Source organism: Penicillium samsonianum, assembly GCF_028829775.1.
Source record: "Penicillium samsonianum strain IBT 33392 chromosome Unknown utg000004l_segment0_segment0, whole genome shotgun sequence".
Lineage (NCBI taxonomy): Eukaryota > Fungi > Ascomycota > Eurotiomycetes > Eurotiales > Aspergillaceae > Penicillium > Penicillium samsonianum.
Window position 1 is genome coordinate 789,759 of NW_026643262.1, and position 25,260 is coordinate 815,018.

The window sequence follows — 25,260 nt, forward strand, 5'->3', positions numbered from 1 at the left end:
GTTGGATTGAGGCAATTGCGCATGGGGTGGGTCATGATGGTACATAGCATAATGTGAATTTATATGTACGTAGTGGCGCGAGGATACACATTATTACACGTGCCTCCCATTGGTCCATGCAGTATACATGTCTCCTCGGCCATAACTAGTTATCAATCTACCCTACCACGACAGCCCGGACGAGAAATACGCTAATGTATGCACGCCACAGCCAATAAACATGGTATTTTTTCAGATGCATACAACAAATTAAATACAGACGAAGCTATGAGCTACATACTGAGGAATAATTATTAGTAAAAAAAAGTAAAGTGGCATGCATGCATTAGCGTACTTCTCGGTATAGTCTTCCTTCTCTATCTGTGCAGGCTCGCTGACCATGGCGGGTTTCAAGCTTATTACCCCATCCGTCGTTGGATGTTAGTTTCCACCACCTTCTGCCTGCGTTAGCCTTCCCGTGAGTTTCAATCAAAGAAACATGAACAAAGACCAATTCCACGTCATTATTGTTGGCGGCTCGATTGCTGGCCTCACTTTAGCTCATTGTCTACATCGGGCGGGAATTAGTCACGTTGTGCTCGAGAAGGCCAGCGAACCAGCACCCCAAATTGGGGCCTCCGTTGGTATTTTGCCAAATGGTGCTCGAGTGCTCGATCAACTGCAATTGTATGAGACCATCGAAAAATATATCGAACCTCTGGAAACGGCAACCATCGGCTACCCGGATGGCTTCAGCTTCAGTAGTTCCTATCCTAAACTGGTGAACGAGAGGTTTGTCTCCACTGCTTGCGCAAATATTCAGTTGCATCGCTGATACTGTCCCTAAATTTCATATAGGTTCGGATTCCCAATAGCCTTTCTCGACCGACAGAAGCTGCTTGAAATCCTCTACCAGCACTACCCAGACAAGAGTAGGATTCGGCTGGCCGCAAGGGTCGTCAGCATTGAGAGCTCCGCCATCGATAGCACGGTAACCACGGAAGATGGGACGATCTACAAGGGTCATCTTATCGTCGGTGCCGACGGCGTCCATAGCAGAGTTCGCTCAGAGATGTGGAAGGCTGCACAGAGAATCAAACCTGGTTTGGTCACAAAGAGAGAACAGAGAAGTGAGTCAATGACCCCCGGATGACGACCAATGCATGATCCTTACTGAATCATGGCAACTTTTTAGGCATGACGGTAGAATACAGCTGTATTTTTGGCATCTCTGCCCCCATCAAAGGATTGATTGTGGGAGAACAGGTGAATGCCTTCTTTGATCATCTCACAATCGTGACGATCCACGGCAAAAATGGTCGAGTCTATTGGTTCCTAATCCAGAAGCTCGACCGGAAATATATCTATCCCGAATGCCCTCGCTTTACAGCCAAAGAAATCGGCCCCATCGTCAGTCATCTGAAAGAGATAAAATTCTTCAAAGATATTACATTTGGGCAGCTCTGGGATAGCCGGGAGACAGCCTCCATGACGGCGTTGGAGGAGAATGTCTTTGACACCTGGTACCATGGTCGAATGGTTTTGATGGGCGATAGTGTCCACAAGGTAGGGCTTCGCCACTAATAAGCCACTACGATTTGCGAAGGCTAACTCTTCTCATTGGTCCACAGATGACACCAAATATCGGACAAGGGGCCAATATGGCCATTGAAGACGCAGCGGTCTTGAGTAGCCTGTTGAGTGATTTGCTGCAGAAACAGACACAGCCTCCGACCAACGCACAGATTGAAAGACTCCTGGCCCAGTATCGCGAGGTTCGATATCCTCGAGTCAATTCTATCTATAAAACTTCGCGATTTTTGGTTCGATTCCAGGCTCGAGACGGGATCTTCAACACCCTCTTTGGACGTTACTATGCACCTCATGCAGGGGATCTCCCAGCTGATATGGCCTCCAAGACCATCGCTGGCGGTGAATTGTGTGCCTATCTTCCCTCTCCCAACCGTTGTTCCTACGGATGGGAAAAATATAAAAATAGCGGGCTTGGAAGGACTGTGTGGTGTGTCCTGGTGCTTATCCTATCGGCTTTGACGTGGAGTTGCGTGGGAAACATGAATATAATCATGGAGCTGCCAAAGAGAGTTTCTATGAAGAGATAGGAGATAGGAGATGGGCTAGGTTCGCGGAACTAAATTATAATCAAGTTATAGAATTTCTCGGATGGCGTACATGTAATGATGCATGAAGTAAAGTTTGAGGTGGTTGTCATTTTGCACTTCTACCTTCTATGGAACAAAGTGCACTGGAATAGCCTCTCTAGCTACTGTAATGGATACTTTCGGTGCAGTGGAGATAGTCCACTCCATTACTACCCCTAGCTTCTCTTTTCTTAGAGTAGCTATGAACTCGACCTGCCCTGCAACTGGACTAGCCTACAGGCGCTCTTTGGAAACTAGTTAAATAGGAAATTCATGAAATAGGTGTTCAATTCCCTTCAGAGCCATGCAGTTTTCTGGGTCTGAGCATGATCTCTGCTGTCATATCAGGGAAACATATCTTCTTGAAAGTTGTATTTCTGGGACGTGGCCCATGGTTCTTGATGGCAATATCAAAATGAAATAAGGTGTGGGCGACAATCAGTCGGATTTCATCAGCTGCCATGAAGCGTCCTGGGCTGTCGGTACATGAAGGATTAACGTTTGAAGCAGCCACAAGGCGGTAGGGAACATACCAAGTGTGTCTTCCATCACCAAACTGTAGATACTTAGAACTCGCTGTGACTAGTCGGTAGTCATGAGGCCTCTGGGTCTGCTCTGCTAACTTCCAGAACCGCAGTCCATCAAACTGACTACCAGCTGGGTACAGACTCTCGTCGAACAGCATTGGTCCATTGGGTGCGAACACCCAAGTCCCCCTGGGTAATTTCAACCCATTTGAGAATTGAAAGTCCCGAGTGGTCTGGCGTGCCAACGATGCTGAGTGTCGGTCAGCCTGAGATGACAGTATCATTACTCACGCAGGTCATTGTGAAGGGCAGCTTACCTGCATCCAAAGGATTGAATCTTTGAGCCTCCTTGATAAAGCTATCGAGCTTGGTCATTGACTCAATAGCACTCTTAGTCCATCCACCATGGGTTTTGAGGGCAGTTGTGATCTCCTGTCGCAGGGGATCCACGTACTCGGGGCGGGTTGCAATTTCAAGCAGGGTATGAACCGTAAGCTAACATACAATATATGAGCGACATGTCCTCGATTTCTCAGTGTGCAGCACCAACCTGGGTAGTGGTATGGATCCCCCCGAAGAATGTTGCGATAACCCGGACGACGGCGGATTCAATGGAAAAACCGGGGTTGTCTTTGACCCACTGGGCCATCCAATCTGTCATGTCCTCAGGGATCCTGTGTTTGTTCTCCAATTCTCGCCTAGCAATTTCTTCTGTGATGACTTTCACCAATCGGTCTGAGAGTCGAGGAGCCTTGCAGAAGAACGCTACGATCCTAATTCCGATTAATTACATCGTCCCTCGGTGATGAAACTATGTTTTGCTCACGGTTTCAGGACTGCCGGGAAAAGGGCAATAAAGAACCCATCCAGCGGAATGACCTCGGCGTATTCACATAAGAGATCAATCAATTCGGGCCTGTTTGCCAACGATCCGAGAAGCGCTTTGACCGTCAGGGCCGCGACGACGCGCGAGTACCGCGGGAAGCAAGGGAAGGACTGCCATTCGAATGGGCCTGGAGACTACAGTTAGACTCTGCCTGGTTTTATCGGAAGTCCTCGACTGCACCGTCTTGTTCAACCTGGATTTCCTCCTTAAATGCCCGTTGGAAAGTCTTCACAAAGTCGGGGAAATAGGGGTCAGTATCGTTGGCAGCGCGATTCCTCAGCCACATTAATGACTTGGCCAGCGCAGGTTGAGGAACCAGTTTGTGCACTGCATCCCAGTCTGCTCCAGGCAGGGTATACTTGGCTTGAAAGGTCTAAGAGGCAATCATTAAAGATCTGAATCAGGGAGGCTGGTATAGAAGGACTGGAGTGCGGATACCTCCGATGTGACAGCCAGAGCCGACATCTGATCATCCATCAAGTTCTTGTATTCCTTGATCATGTCATCATTGCATATACAGACTTCCCATCCATTCGGGGTAGAGACCTGGAACGCAAAATCCTTATTCTAGAGTCTTATCATTAGCATACTGGTCCGGGTCAAAGCTCTTGAAATACCTTTTCGTATCCTTTCTGGATGCAACCACGTGCTTCCCATGTCCAGAGGATTGTGCTGATCCATGACCCTAGAAAGCCCCGTCGGCCCACCACTGGCACATTAACCTGAATGTATGTCAGTGACTTCTATGTAAATGTATTCGGATCTCACAGCAAGAACACACCCAGGAACGCCAATATTGAACCCACCTCAGGGTACAGTAAGTGGTTGCTGCTACAATCAAGGTCGCTATCCACGGGGACTGGGCCACATAGTCCATGTCGAGAGTCGAATCTGTTAATTTTTGATTAAAGATAGCTCAACTCTTGGGGAGGATATAACGAATTCCTTTAAATAGGATCATGCAGCACAAAGTGCATAAAGTACCTCTTACGGGGGCGGCTTTGGGGAGCTAGGAAGGAATACATCTAGATAGGGATTAAAAGCCAACATAAAAAAAGCAAGAGGGAGAAAGCGCTAGCTAGCTGCAGACTGCAAGGGAGTAGCTGCATGAGAATTGCAAATCGCTGGACACCGCCTTTTTCGGTAATATCCCTAAAGTAGCTCTAGACCCCGTGGCACTGTGATCAAAGCCGTCTATCTCCCGTCCGGGTCGTCTCTTGTCTTTTTCGCCATCTTTCAAATTGATAATCACTACCACTCTATCGTCGATCTAGTTTCTTAGAAAAAGTGATCGGAATGTCGCGTGTCGTACGATCTATATTGATCATTCTCGCATCCGTGGCCCTATATACAAAGTATTATTTATCCTTTCAAAATGGCTTCATTGATCTTCTGTCGACCATGGGCTCTCAGGGCTCTCTTGCTGGACTTCAAGGTGGTCTTCGGTCACATTATACTGGCTTGGACCCACTTGATAAATTCCTAAAGGCGTGCAACGTTTTCTTCTGGCCTATTTTCCATGGAACCTCACCTGCTTTATCCCTCTATGCGATTGCATTCGCAGGCTCTATGATCCCGATGTGGCTGATCCTCCTCATGCATACGTGCGTGAAGAGCTCAATTGTGGAAATAGTCATGATGTACGTATGGACTCACATTGTATAGCGTTATACTAATCTTCCAAAATTAGAAATGCCCTCGCCGGTCTCCTGGTGCAAGGAATCGGTCCAGGGGTGATGATGTGTGTTCTACTAGCAATGAGAAATACATCCATGAAAGAGTTTGCAGTCACCGGTATACCAGCGGTATCTATACTGGGGCCAAATGATCTTCCACTGTCACTGGTCGTCTGTTATATACTGCCCTTAGCCTTGAGCAGCCTTCCAGCACCTGCAAGTATATCTGTTCCGTCTAAGCAATTATTTATTGCCATTTGGCAGGGATGGCCCCTTTATATTGCACTTGCCGTTGGAATCGCACACTCCTTAAGGCATCGCTATAGACGAAGTCGCCCACAGCAACTGTTCAGGCATGCTTACGCCTTTGCCCTTGCGTGTTCCATCATCAGCCACGTTGGTCTTCTTTCGATCTCATTCCTTTCGATATCTCCTAAGAGCCCTTTCTTGTCACTGCACTCGGCAGACCTTCACCCACGGAGCTTTTTGATCCCCAGACTTCCATGGCAGGAGGTGAAAATCACATCGCTAGAGTCTGGAGTCCTTAGGTTTCTGCACTGGGACTATAGTATCTCATCCACGGGGGCTCTGCTATGGTGCTATGATGTGTATTGGAAAGACAGAATGAGAGGCAAGGGGTGGATCGCTTTTTTCTCTCTTTCATCTCGACTAGCTACAATGAGCCTGGCGTTTGGTCCTTGTAGTGTAGCACTTGCACTCTACTGGGCAGCATTGTCAAAGAATTTGATGAAGAGCGAGAATGCGAGGAAGAGATAAGTTTTGCCAAGGAAGGAATTTCTTTTTATCTGCTATAGTAGGCTCAGCTCCAGCCATGTAGCTATATTCTATAAATGTTAATGCATTAGATCATGTATATGCTAGTAAGACATGTGTAAATGATAGCTAAGTGTAACGGCCACCCATGATGTCGTCTCTGCAGTTAGAGACTCCAGGGTCAGCAAGTTGTTTATTCATCCACGTTCACGCTTACCAAGTCTTACAAAAAAGGGCCTACATAAGTGAAACAATTGGAGGCAGCTCTCATCCCATTTTCCATTCTCCAATGACAGTAGACGCTGAAACATGATACGTGATATGCATCTCGGGGCATGGCTGAAAAGGTCGTCAGCTGTTCGTCAAGCTCGAGTACACTAGATTACTTTTGATGTACGATTTTACCCTATCATTCTACCAATGGTGCCACTAGGAAATCCAGGGAAAGGGCTATCATTTAACAAGTAGCTAGCAACTGCCTAGACTATGTGGCGCTCCATTGGTCTGATCAGCTCTGGTCGATAATAAGCGGTAACATACGGGTGATCATTCTTGTAGGAAAAGGAAATATCGTGATGCTCTCCAACCATCTTCCCATCCGGGGTGGAGCTGACCAAAGAAATCGTCAGTATCTTTATACAGAGATTCTGGGATGGATTTACACGTCAGGAAAACTTACAAAACAGACACAAAGTCTCTTTGGTATGAGCTGGCGAGCTCATCCCAGCCCTCACTCTTGAAAAAATCCACTAACCCTTCAATGACCTTCCCATCTCCCGAACCGTAGAACCTCACAGGGATGTAAATCTTAGCCTCGGGTTTGGCACTGTTCTCCCGCAGTTCGTAGTTGTAAATGACCCCGGCAGTCAGATGGGGGCATGGGGGGAGATCCTGGTTCTCATCATGATCCTCTGGGATCGAAAGAGCAAGATGCCATAGCCTCTTCAGCACCGCCAATCCCCTTTGAGTCTCGGCGTCATTGAGCCGTCCATCCAGCGTGTAAATGTTCTCAATATGGGACCAGCAGGTTTTGGTCGTAAAGCCATACAGCTTCAGTCTTGCGGTATTTGACATATTCTCGGCCAAGTCAAAGCTGATGAACTCTGGTTGAAATATCCATCCACCCGGCTGTCTGGGGTTTCCGCATTCCTGGAGCAGGTCCAGAGTTCTCTTATATGACTTTATCGGGGATCCTAGATTATTGATCGCTGTCCAGATCAAATCATGGTTCTCGATGTTCATCTGGAGGGCCTTCCATCGCGGGTTGAAGTACACTTTGACTCGGGGTACAGGTTCGAAATCATAACCTAACATCGATGCAACAACCAGCTGGTTGTATTGTGGCACGGGCTTTCTAGCATCAAGGCCGACCGTATCTTCATCGGCGACAAGGAAGGCTTCGCTGAAGTAGTCGAAGAGAGTCATATCCATGTCGGGCAGTGCTTTCTGGATCTGCTTGATTGTCTGTATAACGCCTTTCTGGTTGAATGGGTCGGATGCCGTGCCTGCCAGAGGAGCCGTAGGCACATTGCTGAGACGCACCGTGCATTTATCCTTGTGAAAATTGAAGCTAACCTGGCCTGGAGTATGATTATATGTTACATAGCTCTTCCAGAAGAATTCGCCGTCGATTGAGGGTCGCGGCCCGTAGGAGGGGACAATGAAATCTTTGAAGAAAGAGAGAATATTCGCTTGGCTTTCGACTGAGTACTTAGAACACTGAAGCATTCGGCTCAGAATGGGAGCTAACGAGTCCCACCAGAACTGCTGGTCTGCATCAGGCAATTCGACTCCTCGAACCATGTCACCAATAGTTAACAAAGAGTTGGTCATGGTGATTTGGCCTCAACAGCATCAAGAGACCCGGTATGGATTACGGATCAGCACAGTTCAGGGACCGCATCTTGTCTTTATGTCTCAAGCTGATTGCCATTTCCAAATCGACTGCATGAATCCACTTATTCGTCAGTAGTGACTTCCTTGCATTCTGCATACGTTAGTGGCATGCAAGATCGAGTATGTCGTAGACTGTCCACACCGCTCTTTGGCATCTTTCATATCCCATGCTCGGTCAAACCGATGGCATCGTCTCTGTGTTCATCATCTACATCATTGAATATTTTCCACAGGCACCCAACAAATTCATTGCCATAGGTTTTAATATTCAGCATTTAATTGAGTGTTTTCTATCTCTTCGGGGCTTCGTGCTTTCACATACTGGCTTATAATTAGTATTGGTGTAATCTACATTTCCCTACATACGGTCTCGCACCGAAAGCAAAATGAGAATCGGATATTATTCCCAAAAGTGTGAGCCCTCGAGGGCATTACGCAGTGAGACACAGGACCTTTCAAGGCTGATCAGTGCTATATTCTCTCCGAGCTCACCCAATCTGTTATATTTAACGTAATTCACTACCCTACCACGACAGCCCGGCCGAGAAGTACGCTAATGCATGCATGCCACTTTACTTTTTTTACTAATAATTATTACTCGTCAATCATCAGTATGTAGCTCATAGCTTTGTCTGTATTTAATTTGTTATATGCATCTGAAAGAATAGTTACCATATTTATTACCTGCGGCGTGCATACATTAGCGTATTTCTCGGCCGGGCTGTCGTGGTTGGGTAGTGAGTTGCCCATCCTACCGAGTCACCAACTCCAAAACACCCCTAGTAAATACGTTTTTCACATATCGCAACGACCGGGGCTCATATACATGGCAAATTTCAAGGTCATGTTCTCTATGGCTAACGCAGTACCTGGGCGAACTCTTAGCAATTTTGGTGAGAGGATAATTCCGATGTATATATTTCTAGCTCATATAGCTAATTAAGTCATAAATTATCATGTCGTTATAATCCGACTTTTTGATTTTTTTGATATTCAATTATTATACGAAGTAGAGTATTCTTTTTTGGTATTGGTATATCTATACCAGAATAAATCAAAGCGGTGTTTGTTGAGATATCAGTTTCTATGTGTTTTGGAGCGGGCGACTCACTAGTGAACTGTTTCGCATCTAGCATTATCTATATAGCCTAGTATTGAAGATATACAATAGGGCCACGACGATGATCAGATTGATAGATGATAATAGTAAAAAATAGAAAGTCTCTGCTAAGAGCTTCCCCATAGCCTGTGCGACCGATACTCGGCCGTTACAACACGCTCGAGTTCATGAGTAATCCAGAGTTACATACAGAAACATAACTCAGGAAATGGAGTGGGCACTGAATGAATCAGCCCGTTCTAGGAGGGAAGTTACCACTCCACATACTTCGACAAATTGCGTTAGCCGCGGTTCTCTGTTACTTCAGAATCTCCTTTTGAGGGTCGAGAAGACACTACGGAAGTAGCCTGGTAAATCCGGATGCAGAGGGCCACGAGCAGATCTACCAGGCATAGCAGAATGCTCGGTATGCCGCATAGAATCGCGGTCATGATAAGCTGGGTGATTAATTCTAGGTGGCTTTAGCATGCATCAGCGTGGGTAGCGCGGGCAACACTTACCGATGGTTGATCTCCGACCCGTGACAGTATCCAGAAGCTCATCACGGATGATCCTTGGCGCCCCGGACCATGCCCACGGACCGACCAGGCGAAACTTGGTGTTCAGGGTGCCCCCCATGGCCCAGAACACGATCACCTGCCACCCATGGGCGAGGGCCTGGAAGAACGAGGGGGCCGCACCGATATCCAAGGCCAGTCGGTGGGCAAACATATCGTGGTCGACTCCATATTCAATGCGGCCGCTTGGATTGCTGAAAAGACGATAGGAATCGTCGGCGACGAGAGGGCCGGGCAGACGGTTAATGAGATTCAACACCCAGACCTGGACTTGCATCTCGGCTAGGGGTGGAATAGCACCTGTTGATCAATCAATCGTTAATCACCCGGTGATGAAAAAGGGGGGGGGGGGGAGGAATGTCGTCCTACCGAAGCTGGGCCGCACAAAGCCAATGTAGCCGACGGATGCATCGCCCGTTCGCCAGATGCCGCGCTGATCGGCCTGATCGGGCGTGCAATACTCTGAGCCTAGGAAGGGAAATGACTGGGTGTACCCAGTCGCCAGCACCAGCACATCGGGCTTGAAGCGTCGCTCCTGAAGCAATACCTTGCTATCCGGGTGGGTGTTCTTCTCGAAGTGCACCACCCCGTCCTCATCGATATACTCGGGCCAGGGCGCCAAGTCAATCTTCCGGGACCCTGTGTCGGGCAGGACGGCCTGAACGATGCTGGATCGCAGACGGTGGACCCAGCTGTGCGATCGGTAGGGAGCACTGATGTAAGGCATGGCCTTGGTGGACTTGCAATAGAAGTCTAGGAGATATATTAGTCGTGGGCTCTTTCACTTTTCCCTCTCCGCCATCAATACCCATCCCGATCGTACGTACAATGGGACTCATCATATTTGTCCTTCGGCAGACTGCCCACCCACTGGTCGAATCCCCGGGTGGTCCCAGTCACCAGCCAGGAGCCAGCCTTAACCGTCCATCGGGACAGCGTGGTCTGAAGGGCTCCACGGACCTTGCGGTGGACATACGAGTTCACGAAGAGGTAGGGCCGACTGAGATCAACAGGAAGCGCCTTCCCGGGCGTCTTGCTGGTTACCCAGCCGAACAGTTTGATCTCAGGCAATCTCTATATGCTGCGGGTTAGCGTCCGGAAGGAGCGTACGCGGTCACCCACTCACCTTGGGCCCAATCACGAATCCATTGCGGTGGCACACAGTCGTGGATTTGGTCGAGTCAGCCGTCACCGAGAAGTATGCGATGTCCATCCCCGTCTCCCCAGTCCCTAGCACCATCACGTTAGTGTTCTGGCCCAGCTGCCGCACATGTTTGTATTCGGACGAGTGAAAGACCACCGGCACGCGGTCCAGCCCGGGGATGGACGGGATATTGGGCTTGACGTGCAGTCCGGAGCACACCGCGACGGCATCGCAGTCCCAGGTGCGTGTCTGCCCTCCGTGTGAGACAGTGATTCGGTGTTTCCCCTTGCCCGTGCGTTCGACCTTCTCGACCTGTGTCGAGAGGCGGATATGTGGCCAGAGCCCGAACCGGTCACAGTAGCCCTCCAGGTACTCAACGTACTCCGCTGCAGACAGGTAGTCGACGGATTTGTCGTGCCAGCGGTAGTCAGAGAAGGTGGTCAACTGGGCGGACGAGACGAGCTGTGCCTCATTTAGCGGTTGACTCCAATGAGCAGGGTTGACATTACCTCGGCCCTATCGTAGGTGCGATAGGAAAAGGTACCTCCCACTCGATCCTCTGATTCAAACAGCTGTACTTCGATCGGGTCGACCGGCTGGAAGTGGTGTGCGGCTAGCAAATATTTGAGGGTAACGAGACCCGATGGGCCGCCTCCAATGATCGCAACTTTCATGGTCAGTAGATGTCAAGATCTATGAGTGCTGAAGGGAATTCCGACCCTCTCCGATATATACCCGGCATGAGAGGTCGGTTGTGATCCATGGAAGGGGCACGCTGCAGTACCCCAAGCCACCGGATCTATTTGCCTGTCGTCGGGTTTTACGCCGTGCCGCTTTTCCTCGCCTCGAGGGTAGCCCCAGACTGTGTATCGATTGGTATGAAGCAGCAGCGAATCGCGCTGTGGCAAGGCTGTTCGATCTATGTCTCACTCTCGGTTGCCGTCTTGCAGTGGCTCACATCTCCTGCATCTTACAAAATACATGCTTCAAAGGGTAACATCTGCATTTGCTTTCACATTTGCCTGTTCCGCTATCCCCCACCTTACGCTGGTCATCATTGGTGGCTGTTCGTCCGACTTGGCGTGGAAATCCCTCGTTATGCCCAGGCTGTTCTGGGCAGCTGAGCAGGTGGCAGACGTCAAGCAAGGGGTCAAGCACTTCCTCCAATAGGACTACCCTACTACCCTACCACGACAGCCCGGCCGAGAAATACGCTAATGCATGCATGCAACTTTACTTTTTTTTGCTAGCTTTGTCTGTATTTAATTCGTTATATGCATCTGAAAGTATACCATATTTATTACCTGTGGCGTGCATACATTAGCGTATTTCTCGGCCGTGCTGGCGTGGTAGGATACAGCATTTCTGCGGTGGCCCTATTGACATGGTGCATGGCATTTTACTACCATTACGTGATCAGGTATGAGACCTTGGTCGGGCGAATTTGTTGTCTGCTGTGGATCCCAGCAATGGGGGTGGTGTTCGGACCATACAGTGCTTCCATATTCCTCTACTACGAAGCTGAAAGCCGTGCCCTACAGAAGCAGGCGTAGCTGCATCGGACAGCTCAAGGACACGGACCTCGGTGATGCAGCATTTTGGCCCAATCAAGAGAGCCTTTTCCTTTCTGGGCCAGTGAAAAGACCCTTTAATTGTCCCAAGTACTATCCACGAGGTTACATACATTCTGACCATGTAGTTAGTGGATCATCAACTCCTTGCGCTTCGCATCCTGCTGCACTGAGATAATTTACCAACGCTGCAAGATCTTATCGTGCTTTCGGCAGAGCCTGGATAAGTCCGAAAGCTCAGCACCTGCAATGATGAGCAATCGTACGCCCGTGACCAGGATAAATATCCCAGCAATGAGCGATAGTCAACATCAAACTGCCCCAGTGACCGCGCTCAAGATTGTAAATCTTCCAGCATCGCTTGCTCTTTTGACACCCATACCACCCTCCATCTTCCGCAACCATGTCCTCATTCAAGAGTCAGTGTGAAATCATCATCGACAAGCCCGCCCATGTGGTCTATGACTTTGTGACCACCGTCTCGAACTGGATCGGGATCCACCCAGCCTGTAAGGGAATTGAGGGCGACGATGGTCTGGACAAAGAGGCTACTGTCGGCCTCAGATTCACCGAGACAATCGATGTACGTGGCTGGGTCTTCCAATGTCACTGGGAGGTGCGGAAAATGGTCAAGGACCAGTACTTCGAGTTCAGTCTGCCCACCGATTTCATTCTGCCTCCAGTATACAACACCATCATCACCTACATCTTCGACCCCATCGGGGACAATAAGACGCGCTTTATTCGAACCATGATCAACTGTACCAATGCCGACGCCACTCCAGAGCAAAAAGCCGACTTTGCCGATACCGACATGCACACCGACTATCTCAATGCAGTCAAGGCCCGGTTGGAGATGTCCTGAATATGAGAGTGATGGGTATGCAAGGTGTTGCATAATGGATATGCAACCGAGTTCTGTAATGCAATAGCTGTGGATATGTTGCATTTGACACGTCTATTATTCCGTCTTTTGCATAGAGTCTTGGCGGTGGTAACCCGTCTAGATTATCGAAAGCCCACCTGCACCTGAGAGCTAAGTGATCACGTATCCGAATGTACTTCTTTGCAGCTATTTGTAGGATGCGGAGACCTGTGCACGTAGGATGTTTAAAACTTGTGATACAGCGCCAAGCCAATACGTCGTAGAAGCTCTAGCAGTAGATGGAATCCCGTTGCGGCCCACCGCTATATCAAAGAACCATCGGGACAAAGACACAGCTTTATCATTTCTCCTAGTAATTTCTGCATATGGAGCGTCGCACAGTGCTCATCACCGGATGTAGTCAAGGTGGCATCGGGTCTGCCCTGGCGGAGGCGTTCCACCAGAGGGGATTCCAGGTGTTTGCAACCGCCCGCAAGACGGAGAAGATGAAGCACTTAAGAGATTTAGATCGGATGACGCTGATCCCTTTGGATGTCACTCAGAAATCCCAGATAAGTGCGGCGGTTGAATTGATCCAGAAGCACACCGGAGGGACACTGGACTATCTGGTGAACAATGCCGGGGATGGGTACATTATTCCGGTGCTGGATTGCGATCAAGTCCATGGCCGGCAGATCTTCGAGGTCAACTTCTGGGGTCCCCTGCGAATGATCCAAGATTTCTCTCCTCTCCTGATTGCGGCTCGTGGGACCATTGTTAACATCAACTCGGTTGCCAGCGAGACATTGCCCCTATGGCTCGGTACGTGATATAGAACCCTTCACATCAAATCTCTCACCAACCACCTATAGGTATCTATTCCAGCTCCAAGGCTGCATTGCTCGCCCTCAGTGAGACCCTGCGCTTGGAACTGAAACCGTTTGGAGTCCAGGTGCTCTCCGTCATGACGGGAGCAGTGCAGACAATGATCTTTCAGACAAACTACCGGCTTCCGCCCGACTCCGCGTATGTGGCATGGGAGAAGCAGATCGCCGCGCAGGCAGAGGGAAGTGAGCAGGCGTCCCGCATGTCAGCATCCGTGTACGCCGAACGAGTGGTGGGTGATATCTTGAATCGCCGAGGAGGCATTACCTACCGTGGCCAAATGGCCTCTTTTGCTTACTGGGTGGTGGCCCTTATGCCACGCTTCTTAAGGGTAAGCGCCACTGGAGATGTTCCCAATGGCACTAGATTATGCTAATATTGGGAATTAGGACCTGGTCACGGCGAAAATGGCTGGAATTAGCTAAGGGGCTGCAGACTTTTACTGATTGCGTTTGGATTGTAGCTTCTTTGGTGGATGGCAATGGACAGAATACTGCACTGAAATGTGTCGGATGCAGGTGTATCTTGCAGACTCAGCGTTAGAGATGCTCTGTCAGTACAATCAACTATATATTGAAATAGGGGAGCGCTCGTAGGCGAGTCCACTGCTAGCACAGGTTGGGTCACAGTAAAACCTAGCAATCCTATAGAAGCCAGTAAACAGCTAAAATTGGGGTACAAAGAGTGCGTATTCAGTACCTAGAGCGAGTATACGGTTGCAAATCTTACTACCATGGAATCTGGGAACTTTTACAGCCATGTAACTATCACACGATTGAATACCGTATCTCGCCACTACAATATGCACGAATATGCTAAGGAGGGAAAGCCGCGATGGCAGTTAAATGCTTTTGGCGGGTCGAGAGCAACAACAATCAACAGTACTGATCTAGACGCATGCAGGCACTTAGGCTACCGAGGTGATCAACATGCTGTATTTATGAGAACCTCTGGGACAATATATCATTGGGAGATCATCAAACCAAAATTGACACTTGATTGTTGTCCAATCTAGAGAATGAACCTATTTGCAGTTGGGCAGCAGCCCTGGTAGGCCGAATTTTAGGTTTAGGTATCGAAATGGGATATGGCCTCCCTAGGCCCTAAACAGGAATCATGGTTTTTGTTGTGGTCTAGTGGTAAAGTACGCTGTATTATTTCCCACATCGGTATCAATATCACCAAGTTCGCTGTTCCCCCACTACAATGCATAATTGAATCCCACAGAAACGCCGGTGGCTGGCAATACCCACGTCGCTCGTATATATGCATACTCGGCCCTACTATGGTTTTAAAACAGCTCTCGTATCCCACAAAAGCAACCTGAACACATCAATTGGAACAAAATCACACATCCAGCTGTGCTGCCATCATGTCCAAGCCCTTATTCGAAGCGTATCCTCTCACAGGGCTTGATCATACGATTCCTCCATGTTATGTTCGCTTCTTTCTAACTTTCCCCGTGCCGGATGTGGCATTGGCTGTCAATCAGCTGCAAAAGGGAGCTGACAATTTCATCGAGAAACTTCCTTTCCTGGCCGGATATTTGGCTCCATGCGAGACCCCCGGCGTACGCCCAGGGCAGCTCGAGATTCGACCTCCCGCTGGGGAAAGGAGACCTGTCTGCCTCGTCGCACATCACTCGAACTCCTGTCTCGCAGATTCCAGTGCGACGTCGACGACGGAACAGCTGGGCACCGCCAACGAGAACTATCTCCCGGTCCCTTTCTTCCCGGAGCTAGACAAGCCGGTGCCCATCTTCCGGGTCAAGGTGAATGCCATGACGGACGGCATCATTCTGGGATTTGCGTTCCACCATAGCGTGATCGATGCCACCGGGATTGGCACCATTGTCCGGGACTTTGCCAGATGCTGCCGTGGCCCTGATGGCGGTCCCCTTGAAATCAGTCTGGAGTCTCAGCACGACTCTAGAGAGAAGCTGAGACACTCCGGAGGACCTCCCGATCCGCGGTTTGAGCACGGTAGGGAGTACCCTCTCGTGGCGTCTCTGCCCGCCGACCTCGAAGGCATGAAGCAGGTCTTGATCCAGACGGCCCGTCTCATGTCGACGCAGTATTTCCGCATCCCTGCCAGCCTAGTCAATGCGCTAAAGGAAACCTGCAATCAGATGCTTCGGGAATCACCAGCGCTCAGGGACGAAGGGGAGAATCCATGGATTTCGAGCAACGATCTGGTGGTGTCGCTGTTGTGGCTGTGTCTGAATCGCGTTCGGTATCCTGCAGAGAATACCAACGTCATTCCTCCATCCGATTCCTCGGTCTGCATGGCCGTGAATATCCGAGGGCGTATGCAGTCGCCCATTGATCCAGGATACGTTGGCAACGCCATCGTCCTTCTCCGGGAGAGCGTTGGCATGAATGCGTTTCTGCATAAACTGGGCGACGATGATCCCCTGGGCGCCCAATGTTACGAAACAGCGAAACGGCTAGGCCGAGAAGCGTGGGAAGCAGCCCTGGTGCGCATCGCCCTGGCCATCCGCCGCAAGCTCAACACCATAAATGAGAGTTACGTGCGCAGTGTTATCTCCTATCTGGAGGACGTCCCCGACCTGTCCACTGTGGCGTTTGGCCAGACAGACTACCACATCAGCAGCTGGCGGGACATTGGCGTCTACGAGGCTGATTTTGGTGGTCACATGGGCCATCCCAGCGACATGCGAGTACCAGATGGGATGGTCGATGGCATGTTTTACATCTTACCTCGAAGGCAGGGAACACACCCTTGCTGGGAGATCCATGTTACTATCCACCAGGACACAATGAAGCGACTCATTGCAGACCCTGTGTGGGCACGATATACAGCGGGAAAGACTCCATCACTCTGCCGGGATGGATGAAGGGACTTTAATTTTCATATGGAGTGAGAAGAGATTGCTTGGATATTAAGGGGGTTGTTCATTGTACTGGGCTCGGTCGGTTCATAAATGCCCAAAGTATCTGGCATCTGCTCTTGCTGGAAACAGTGACTCTGGGGGTAGTGAACACAACATCTATAGTCTAGCCTGTTGGACAATGTCGGTCATCGCATTGATGCCTCCATTTGTTTGCAGACTGAGCCTGTCTTTCTTTTTTTTTTGTCAGGGTATAAATCCCCTGCTTTAGATAGATTGATATATAGATCATGATTTCTCTTCTTCTCTCTCCTCCTAGCTAGTAGCTTCAACATAGCGAATCAACAACTTATGTCCTAAATCAGTAAATAGTCATTATATCCTTCACCCTCATCCAGAGAAACGGCTAGGTGCCGTTCTTGCTGTCCCTCTCCGCACCAGAATGAGAACCTCCTGGCACCAGCGGCTCTGGGGGTACCTTCTTCTTGACTGACACGTTCCATCGCACAATGAATGCCCCAAATACCGACAGGGAGGCTGCAGCCACTCCAACAAAAAATGTATGGGTGACAGCGATGTTGTACGCTTGCAGGATTGACGGCAGCACATCCAAGGGGAATCGGTCGGACAGATCAACAGTGCCACCATCGAGAATTGACTTCGGGTTTACGGAGGGAGCCAGGATCTGCACGCTTTTCGCCAATTGATTCTGGAAGACAGTTTGGGCAATGGCACTGAAGATGGAGCCCGCGAGGTTCTGCATGAAGATCACGACCGCCGTAGCTACTGGCACATCGGCTGCAGGGACGTCGGCCTGGACGACCAGCAGAGGTAGCTGGTATCCCAAGCCAGCTCCCATTCCAATCATTGCCTGATATCCAATCCATTCAGCAGACCCCGAGCTGCGCTGGAATGTCGAGCAGAGACCGGCACCTACAGCCAGCAAGACTGATCCCAAGACCAGGAAGGGCATCATGTACCCCACCCTCATGATTACCACACTGGATAGAAGGCCAACCACAATCGTTCCGACCACGGTAGGCAGATTCATAATGCCGGACTGGGAGGCCGACACGCCCTTGACGGACTGGAACCATATGGGGAGCTGTAATTCCTTGCGTTAGTTCTATTCCATGCGACGGGGGAGACTGACATACGTAGTATCCGAACACTATCACGCAGCCAACGAAGGGGATGGTGTAGATACAGGTGCCAACTACGCTCCGTCGCTGCATCAGTCTCGGCGGGATAGTGGCCTCCTCCTGCTTCCAGCATTGGATCAACAGCCACACCATCCCCAGCACTCCGGCAATAATGAATAGCATAATGATCCGCACGTTCTGCCAGTTATATCGTGCGCCACCCCACTGAAGCGCCAGGAGCAGCGAAACAATCGCCGGGATGAAGACCACAGTGCCGATCCAGTCTAACCCCTTGATTTTCTGACTGGTGGGTACATTCTTCTTTACCTTTATGGTTTTCATGAAGAGGAAAACCACTACTGCGGTGACACCGCCGATAGGAAGGTTAATGTAAAAACACCATCGCCATGACAGTCGATCAGTGAAGACACCGCCTAGTCTGTAGACGTTTAGTCAATGGACGCCAACGGGATAGAACTGACTCACATGGGTCCAGTCACCGTGGCAATGCCCGACATGATGCCAATGAAAGCGGTCAATAGCGGCCGTTGGTGCAGAGGCGCGATGTTGCTCAAGATGATCACCGAGCCAGGAAAGAGCCCAGCGGATCCCAAGCCCGAGATAGCTCTGCCTACGATCAATCCCGCCGAGGACGGGGTGATGGCGCAGACCAGTGACCCCAGTTCGAACAACCCGAGAGAAATCAGGTAGGTCCATTTGACGGAGTAGTAGGTGTAGATCTTGCCAAAGGAGAGAATGAAGGCGGACGTGACCAACAGATAGGCGCTGACATACCAGCTCATGTCCTCGAGGGAGTTGAACTCAGAGGTGATCTTGGGAATCGCCGTTGCGAGGATCGTATTATCCTAGTTCGAACATCAATAAGGGACCATCGCAGTCAGTGGATGGACCAGGTCGCCTGGGACGACGATTCGACTCACGAGTCCAACACAGAAGGAGCACAGCGCGACTCCCAGGGTGATCAGAATCACGCGAATGAGACCGGGATACTCCACAGAATCATCTTGGATGTTGGTATCGAGGCTCTCTTGTTCCGGCAATTGCGATCCTCCCCCATAACGAGAGGCGGTCTCCTGCGAATGGTCCTGGTGCTGGAGTGTATCCAGCTGGATGTTTCCATTGTCCGGCATTGTGTGAAGGTCTGTGCTTGTCTCGTCTTGCCCACTGCCGTCTTTTTTACACCTCACAGACTCCAAGATCAGAACGACCGAGTCAGAAATGGCGAGGCAAATATGCAAGAATGCCAAAGGCTAGTTAGACTTCGACTGGGGGAGGTTAGTAGGCGACTTGGTGGTTTCGGCGTCGGGCAGGGCTTTTCTTTGTCGCGCTTACCTCCTGCAAGGGATAGGAAACTGGCTTAGAATATTATTCAAGTGGGTCTATATTGAGCCTGTCCTCCATTCCTCCATTCCAACGTGTTATTTTCGCTTCTGCTAGTTCTAATTGCTTTTCTCGGGTGCCTTAAACGCCACACGCTACCATAAACAGATTGCCTTACGATATCTGACTACCTGATTACCAGGCTCAGTCTCATTTATTGGCCGCTACCTTGTTCTTGACTCCTCATGAGAACCGCGAACCGGCCCTTTGTCTAGGATCGATAGATAAGCCTAGACTTAATTGAGACTTAGCAGGCGGACTGACTCCACGCTAGACTAGGGGTCATGAAATGGGTAAAATGATAATAATGTATGCCGCCATTCCCGCTGTATGTGGTTAATCGACTGGACGTCCATACAAGGAACATGGCAAACTTGGCGTGCTATCTCCACGATGTCTAGCCAATTTAGCCAGCCCCTTCCATAAATTACCATTTATTACGGATCATATTGTACCATTACAGGTTAGGATCGACCATCATGAGACAGCTGAAAGATCCTGGCTATCGTGCAGAGGGTGGGGTCACAGGTCCTCTGCGTTTACTCCCATGATGCATGGTCAAGTGTCTCACGCATATGGGAGATCGCTGTAACCCGATGCACGATGCAGCACCCCTCGATCGTGTCCAATATGACATGTCACCTGCTGCTTATACAGATTACCATATAGGCCAATGGTAGAAAGGCCATGTGCTCCCTTGCAGCGTACCTAGAGGCCGTCGATCCGTGGACACATCCTATTGTGTGTTATACACAAGGCATATGTGGCTACCGTAGTCTCGGCTGCTCCAGCTTATGCATGTTGGTATTGCTGTCCTTTTATCAGCCATTGAGTATGTCCCTGCAAGCTACGGAGACGAGATCAGATGCAACCCTTGCTAGCCTATTGCAATGTCGGGTACCCTTCATGGCCGAGCCTTTGGAAGATGTTAAAAGATCGGACTGCCCTAGTGAAGAACCATTCTCGTTGTGTCTTCAGAGATAGCTGGGAATGATCAGTGCTCAGCTTCAGCCCAATCATAGTCTGTCACTTGGACTATCGAAACCGACCGATTCTTTCTTTGGGAAAAGATGTTATTCCTCGCTCCAGGATACATATTCCCCCATGTGGCTACACCTGTTACCGTCGCCATCGATTTCGCACAAGCCGTGAAGGAGGGAGCGTATAGCTTTCTTGACCTCAAGGCTTCTCCAATCCCCAACCCTGAATTATTTCAACCACCCTCAAGGGTATCAATTGGGACGACCGGTGGGAGAGAAGAACGAAATGAAGAGGTGAGTCTGAGGGTCTCTCTCGATGTCCAGCGCCATTGCTGATGAGCTGGGGGAAATTAGATTATTCGAGGGCCCTTGAACTACCTGCTCTCTCTTCCGGGCAAGGACATCCGAGGGAAGCTGATTGATGCTCTGAATGAGTGGTTCAGGGTCCCGGAGGACAAACTGAGTACTATCAAAGAGATCGTTGTAATACTGCACACAGCATCTCTATTGTGAGGCTACAATCCACTGATGGAGAGCAAGTAGAGCTAATCTTGACTACTTCCAGGATTGATGACATTCAAGATTCATCCCAACTCCGAAGGGGAAACCCTGTGGCGCATAGGATCTTCGGTGTTGCACAGACAATCAATTCAGCGAACTACGCCTATTTCCTGGCCCAAGCGAAGCTAGCAGACCTCAATGACAGCCGCGCATTTGACATCTTTACAAAGGGGCTACTCAAGCTCCATCGGGGGCAGGGCATGGAATTGTACTGGAGGGACAATTTAATATGTCCCACAGAAGAAGAATACGTCGAGATGGTCTCTTGCAAAACAGGAGGCCTGTTCTATTTGGCAGTGCAGCTGATGCAACTGAACAGCGAGGTAACAGTGTATGCTCACGTCCCTCTCTCATTCAACCAAAATACGCTAATTGACGCAACAGGAACTTTTCGAGCTTCATCAATCTCCTGGGAATCATCTTCCAGATTCGTGATGATTATATGAACCTTCAAAGCGGAACTATGACCAAGACCAAGGGATTTAGTGAGGATCTGACCGAGGGAAAGTTCGGATATCCCATCATCCACAGCATCCATGCTGCACCCAACGACCCACAGCTCATCCAAATCCTCAAACTGAAGACCAACGACGACGTGATTAAGCAGTATGCGGTGCGCTATATAGAGTCCACTGGTAGCTTCGTTTATTGCCGGGAAAAGCTTGACCTGTACCTGCAAGAAGCAAATGAGACTTTCCGGGGCTTGGAGATGTTGTTGGGCCCCTCGAAAGGAATCCGTGCGATTTTGGACTTTCTGAGGACAAGGTAACAAATGCCGTGCAGTTGATGATACTACTGCGACCATTTTATATCGATTAGAATATACATGTCCCACTATTTTCATTCTAATCAGTTGGAAAACATCTACAACGTAGCTGTATAGTAATGACTGGCAGATCATACATATACCCTAGTACGTGAACGTGTCAGCCCTGATCCCGTTCCCCCCTAGGTGCGTGTCCGTAAGCCCACGTGTACGTATCCTCTGCTCTATCATAATTGCTTCTTTTCATGGCCAGTGTAGGAAAAGTAGTGGTGCCCTTCCAGCAGTACGCGTCTGCGACCGCGTCTGTATCGCGTTCGCCTGCTTTTGCATCTCATATTTCTCTTTCCACCCCAACACAAATTTACTACTCGCCTTTCCAGCCCTGTCAGCACGAGATTCTGACGGTTTACTGTATCAAGATGGATCTTGTTACGTATAATCCAATGTATCAGATCTGGATCTGCATCAACTGTCGTGTTATGGATAATGCTCCTGACAATACTGGAACGATATATCAGTTCTACCCTGCCATGCCAGCTCGGGCGAGAACTCGCGCTAGTTAATGCATGCACGCCACAGGCAATAAATATGTTATTCTTTCAAATGGTGTGAGCTGCATACTAATAGTTGGGTAATATTAATTATTGGTATTGGTATTAGTGGCAAAAAAAAGCAAGTAGGGGCGTTTGCATTAGCGTCCCTCCTTCTCGCACAAGCTGGCATGGTAACTGACAATGACCACTGGGAATATCAGAGGACTCGACGATCCGTCCTCAAAAATGAGGCCGGATCGACACCGTACACCGCTCTGCTCTTGTGACAAATAGCCGAGGGTCCCCAGAGCCAAGGATAGTCCCCAATCAACCCCGGCACTAAACATTAGTGCCATCACTCCTGCTCAGGCCCCCCCCGAGCAGAAGGTTCGGGAAAGGGGAGAGCCTAAAGTCTAACCATATTCCGGCCATCCTTCCCCCCCCCCCCTAAGTACCCGAAATATTGATATTTCTCGATCGGGTCTCTATCATTCTGTCAGATAATATTCTAGGATAGGGATAGTCAAGTGGAAGGGTCTTAACGTAATGGCTTTGGTAAGGGAGATGCCAAGGCCAGCTCGCGCGGGTGAACTATGCCTACCTCTTTTGGCCATATCCTCTGAGCATAGATTACCGGCCTTAGCGATCAGGCCTACGAGGTGGCAGAAGGGTAACTAACTAGTTAACTGACTAACTAGTTGACTAGTAGTACTGCCTGTACCGATGCAGAAGCCTAGCGTTTCGACTCCGATGCGCACCGTCGGGCAGATATCACTGTGATATTTGACGCGGATTTAAAAATGGAACTCCAGGGGGCTTTTAGAACAAAGCAAAAGCATCCAAGGCTATATACAGTGACAGTAGAGCTCATCGCCAATGAACTTTCCGCTCCCTGCTTAGGAACCTACTGACACCCACCTAATGAGGTGGCAATCTGGTCATTACTGGGGTACCGCAAAAGGCCATATGACGCGGCACACGGCGAGATGAGTCTACAGAAAAGAATGTTGTGCCCCCGCAGCACTGGTCAATGTTGGGCGTTGAATTATTGTGTGCCTAACGAGTGCATGGATACTGCAGGAGTAGCTGCAAGAGTAGCTACCAAACGAATGATCCCCCCACTCATTGCTCATCCCAGCGACATAGCAAAGTACGTGCTTCAGTTGCATAGTGACACAGGGTCGCTATGATTTCATCTTCCGCGTTGGGTCTAGCAGAGTGCATCCGAGTCGATGAGCAGGATCCCATTTCTGGCACACTGAGTACAGTCTCTCGATGACCTCCGCCGACCAGTACTGAGTTTTGCGCACCGCAGGCACCCCGTCAGCAGCGAAGGTTCCCAGAACATAAGGCTCAATCTCTTGAATAAACTCTTGGATACGAATACCCTGTTCTTCATCTTGTTGGGAGTCTTCGAAGATCGCGAACAGGGCGAGGTATTGATCTGCCTGGAGACTAAAGGCCATGTCTGGTAACTTTCTCCGACTCGTTGGATATTTAGGCTCCCAGTAGACCATTGATCGATCCCGAGGAAATTCACGGAACATTCGCCGGGTGACGGCGACAAAGTCAATCCCATCTTTGAACCACACACTGTCACAGATGTAGCGAGAATCCCGAGGCATGGTGCCCTCCTGGGACACATATTCCTGTTGAATGCTGGTGGATACGCCCTTGAACTCCATGAGGGTCCCATCTGGCATGGCCGTCAGAGAGGGCCCCAGTTTCTCTGCGCCGGTTTCATTGGTACCCAAAAAGACCAGAAACTGCACCAGAATGGCAGCGACGTTGAGTCCAGGGACAATGGTACTGACCACGAGTGGTTCAATGTCGGCGTGTAGTTCGGGGAGAATCTGCGTGCGCGGATCCGGCCTCAATATGGCTCTGTGTTGACTTAGATGAGGGGGTCCATACCTTTAAAATCCACGACACCACCGCGTCTGAACAGGCTGCGGGCCAGATGAAGGTGCTCTTCTCGTGTTCTGCGGCTGCTGGTCGCGTCCGGATAAAAAACCGGGTAACAATTGCGGGGAATTCTACCGAGGTAATTCGTTAGAGGCATGGAGAGAAGTTATAAGATGGTAGAGGTACCTGGACCAGCGCCTCGAGCTGCCCAGAATAGGTCCGCATTTTCACTTTCGCTACAATGTTTGTATTCGCCGTCGGCCGTAATCAAATCAACGCCGACCAGGTACTCGCATGCCCACCCATAGCTCTACTCGTTCTGTTAATGTGGATGTAATGGATCCTGAGGTTTGCAAATCCCCAACGTACCCGACAATTAAGTCCCATCCCACCTTGGAGAAAGAATCCACCCAGTCCGACATCTCCACAGTGGCCGACGGGCACAAAGCGCCCATGGGGGACCAGCAGGTCGTTCAGCTGGGCGCTCGTGGCACTGGGAGAGGCACTGGCAATGGCGGTCGTGGCATCGTACTCCAGATGCCTGAAGTCGACCAAATCGATGAGAATAGAATCCGCACACAACGTCCAGCCTGCTAGGCTATGGCCTCCGGATCGGATGCGGATTTGCTTGTCAAGGTCAATGGCAAGCTGCACCGCCTGCTGGATTTGCTCCACATTCTTTGGTCTCACAATCGCATAGGGTAATTCCGGCGGGATTCGCTGATTGAAAGTCCTGCTGCGTGCCGATTCATATCCTGGACTGTCCCTCCATAGAGTGGCAAGATCGGCTGGGAGATTATGCTTCATTTTTATTGTCGAGGTAAGCTGATACGCAAAATGCAAAGGGATTCAAATCTTTGAACTACTGAGAAGGATGGCTACCCTTCTTGTTAAAAACCAGGGAATTTTACGTATCATCCCGTTGAGCCCCACAGGGACACGACGTTCTAATGGCGATAGGTATCACCGCCAATATGCAAGGGTTGCGCATTATGAGGCCCAGGTTGCCACTCAGAGGCCGCATGCAGTGTGATATTGATTCTACTTGATCCCAACCCTATGTTGTATGCGAGAAAGCAATT

General features: G+C 49.8%; 10 protein-coding genes across 10 annotated transcripts; 5 read left to right on the forward strand and 5 right to left on the reverse strand.

The window, feature by feature from the left end:
- Window positions 1-412: 412 nt before the first annotated feature.
- Window positions 413-2,156, forward strand: N7471_007206 (FAD-dependent oxidoreductase). The gene is made up of 4 exons (XM_057279925.1): window positions 413-771; window positions 838-1,109; window positions 1,175-1,545; window positions 1,611-2,156. The coding sequence occupies exons 1-4, from the start codon at window positions 479-481 to the stop codon at window positions 2,097-2,099; spliced, it is 1,425 nt and encodes a 474-aa protein (XP_057134185.1). The 5' UTR covers window positions 413-478; the 3' UTR covers window positions 2,100-2,156.
- Window positions 2,157-2,424: 268 nt separating this feature from the next.
- Window positions 2,425-4,428, reverse strand: N7471_007207 (cytochrome P450; the record flags this gene model as incomplete). Its single annotated transcript, XM_057279926.1, has 9 exons — window positions 2,425-2,614; window positions 2,672-2,915; window positions 2,983-3,160; window positions 3,216-3,438; window positions 3,492-3,678; window positions 3,732-3,924; window positions 3,990-4,118; window positions 4,169-4,273; window positions 4,333-4,428. 9 exons carry the CDS (start codon window positions 4,426-4,428, stop codon window positions 2,425-2,427), a joined length of 1,545 nt encoding a protein of 514 aa, XP_057134186.1.
- Window positions 4,429-6,438: 2,010 nt separating this feature from the next.
- Window positions 6,439-7,880, reverse strand: N7471_007208 (aromatic prenyltransferase). The gene is made up of 2 exons (XM_057279927.1): window positions 6,681-7,880; window positions 6,439-6,610 (listed from the first exon to the last, which is right to left on the reverse strand). Exons 1-2 carry the CDS (start codon window positions 7,832-7,834, stop codon window positions 6,481-6,483), a joined length of 1,284 nt encoding a protein of 427 aa, XP_057134187.1. The 5' UTR covers window positions 7,835-7,880; the 3' UTR covers window positions 6,439-6,480.
- Window positions 7,881-9,298: 1,418 nt separating this feature from the next.
- N7471_007209 (flavin-containing monooxygenase) lies at window positions 9,299-11,392 on the reverse strand (the record flags this gene model as incomplete). Its single annotated transcript, XM_057279928.1, has 6 exons — window positions 9,299-9,468; window positions 9,518-9,874; window positions 9,944-10,327; window positions 10,402-10,648; window positions 10,701-11,180; window positions 11,228-11,392. The coding sequence occupies 6 exons, from the start codon at window positions 11,390-11,392 to the stop codon at window positions 9,299-9,301; spliced, it is 1,803 nt and encodes a 600-aa protein (XP_057134188.1).
- A 1,300-nt stretch (window positions 11,393-12,692) lies between these two features.
- On the forward strand, window positions 12,693-13,154 carry N7471_007210 (SRPBCC family protein; the record flags this gene model as incomplete). Its single annotated transcript, XM_057279929.1, has 1 exon — window positions 12,693-13,154. One exon carries the CDS (start codon window positions 12,693-12,695, stop codon window positions 13,152-13,154), a length of 462 nt encoding a protein of 153 aa, XP_057134189.1.
- Window positions 13,155-13,540: 386 nt separating this feature from the next.
- N7471_007211 (SDR family oxidoreductase) lies at window positions 13,541-14,464 on the forward strand (the record flags this gene model as incomplete). The annotated part of the gene is made up of 3 exons (XM_057279930.1): window positions 13,541-13,976; window positions 14,027-14,370; window positions 14,429-14,464. 3 exons carry the CDS (start codon window positions 13,541-13,543, stop codon window positions 14,462-14,464), a joined length of 816 nt encoding a protein of 271 aa, XP_057134190.1.
- Window positions 14,465-15,411: 947 nt separating this feature from the next.
- Window positions 15,412-16,896, forward strand: N7471_007212 (uncharacterized protein; the record flags this gene model as incomplete). The annotated part of the gene is made up of 1 exon (XM_057279931.1): window positions 15,412-16,896. The coding sequence occupies one exon, from the start codon at window positions 15,412-15,414 to the stop codon at window positions 16,894-16,896; it is 1,485 nt and encodes a 494-aa protein (XP_057134191.1).
- Window positions 16,897-17,296: 400 nt separating this feature from the next.
- On the reverse strand, window positions 17,297-19,183 carry N7471_007213 (MDR family MFS transporter; the record flags this gene model as incomplete). Its single annotated transcript, XM_057279932.1, has 4 exons — window positions 17,297-17,995; window positions 18,048-18,471; window positions 18,519-18,898; window positions 18,974-19,183. 4 exons carry the CDS (start codon window positions 19,181-19,183, stop codon window positions 17,297-17,299), a joined length of 1,713 nt encoding a protein of 570 aa, XP_057134192.1.
- A 1,320-nt stretch (window positions 19,184-20,503) lies between these two features.
- N7471_007214 (FPP/GGPP synthase family protein) lies at window positions 20,504-21,743 on the forward strand (the record flags this gene model as incomplete). Its single annotated transcript, XM_057279933.1, has 4 exons — window positions 20,504-20,707; window positions 20,768-20,922; window positions 20,979-21,305; window positions 21,359-21,743. 4 exons carry the CDS (start codon window positions 20,504-20,506, stop codon window positions 21,741-21,743), a joined length of 1,071 nt encoding a protein of 356 aa, XP_057134193.1.
- Window positions 21,744-23,252: 1,509 nt separating this feature from the next.
- Window positions 23,253-25,066, reverse strand: N7471_007215 (FAD-binding oxidoreductase). The gene is made up of 4 exons (XM_057279934.1): window positions 24,548-25,066; window positions 24,365-24,488; window positions 24,188-24,309; window positions 23,253-24,126 (listed from the first exon to the last, which is right to left on the reverse strand). Exons 1-4 carry the CDS (start codon window positions 24,983-24,985, stop codon window positions 23,458-23,460), a joined length of 1,353 nt encoding a protein of 450 aa, XP_057134194.1. The 5' UTR covers window positions 24,986-25,066; the 3' UTR covers window positions 23,253-23,457.
- Window positions 25,067-25,260: the final 194 nt, after the last annotated feature.

Excerpts from the sequence above, each read along its gene's own strand:
- N7471_007206 (XM_057279925.1), top strand. The coding sequence starts at position 479 with ATGAACAAAGACCAATTCCACGTCATTATTGTTGGCGGCTCGATTGCT. Across the intron at positions 772-837 it reads CCTAAACTGGTGAACGAGAG|GTTCGGATTCCCAATAGCCT; the intron begins GTTTGTCTCCAC and ends AATTTCATATAG. Across the intron at positions 1,110-1,174 it reads CACAAAGAGAGAACAGAGAA|GCATGACGGTAGAATACAGC; the intron begins GTGAGTCAATGA and ends GCAACTTTTTAG.
- N7471_007208 (XM_057279927.1), bottom strand. The coding sequence starts at position 7,834 with ATGACCAACTCTTTGTTAACTATTGGTGACATGGTTCGAGGAGTCGAA. Across the intron at positions 6,611-6,680 it reads AGAGACTTTGTGTCTGTTTT|CTCCACCCCGGATGGGAAGA; the intron begins GTAAGTTTTCCT and ends TTCTTTGGTCAG.
- N7471_007215 (XM_057279934.1), bottom strand. The coding sequence starts at position 24,985 with ATGAAGCATAATCTCCCAGCCGATCTTGCCACTCTATGGAGGGACAGT. Across the intron at positions 24,489-24,547 it reads GGATGGGACTTAATTGTCGG|AGCTATGGGTGGGCATGCGA; the intron begins GTACGTTGGGGA and ends CAGAACGAGTAG. Across the intron at positions 24,310-24,364 it reads AGCTCGAGGCGCTGGTCCAG|AATTCCCCGCAATTGTTACC; the intron begins GTACCTCTACCA and ends TTACCTCGGTAG.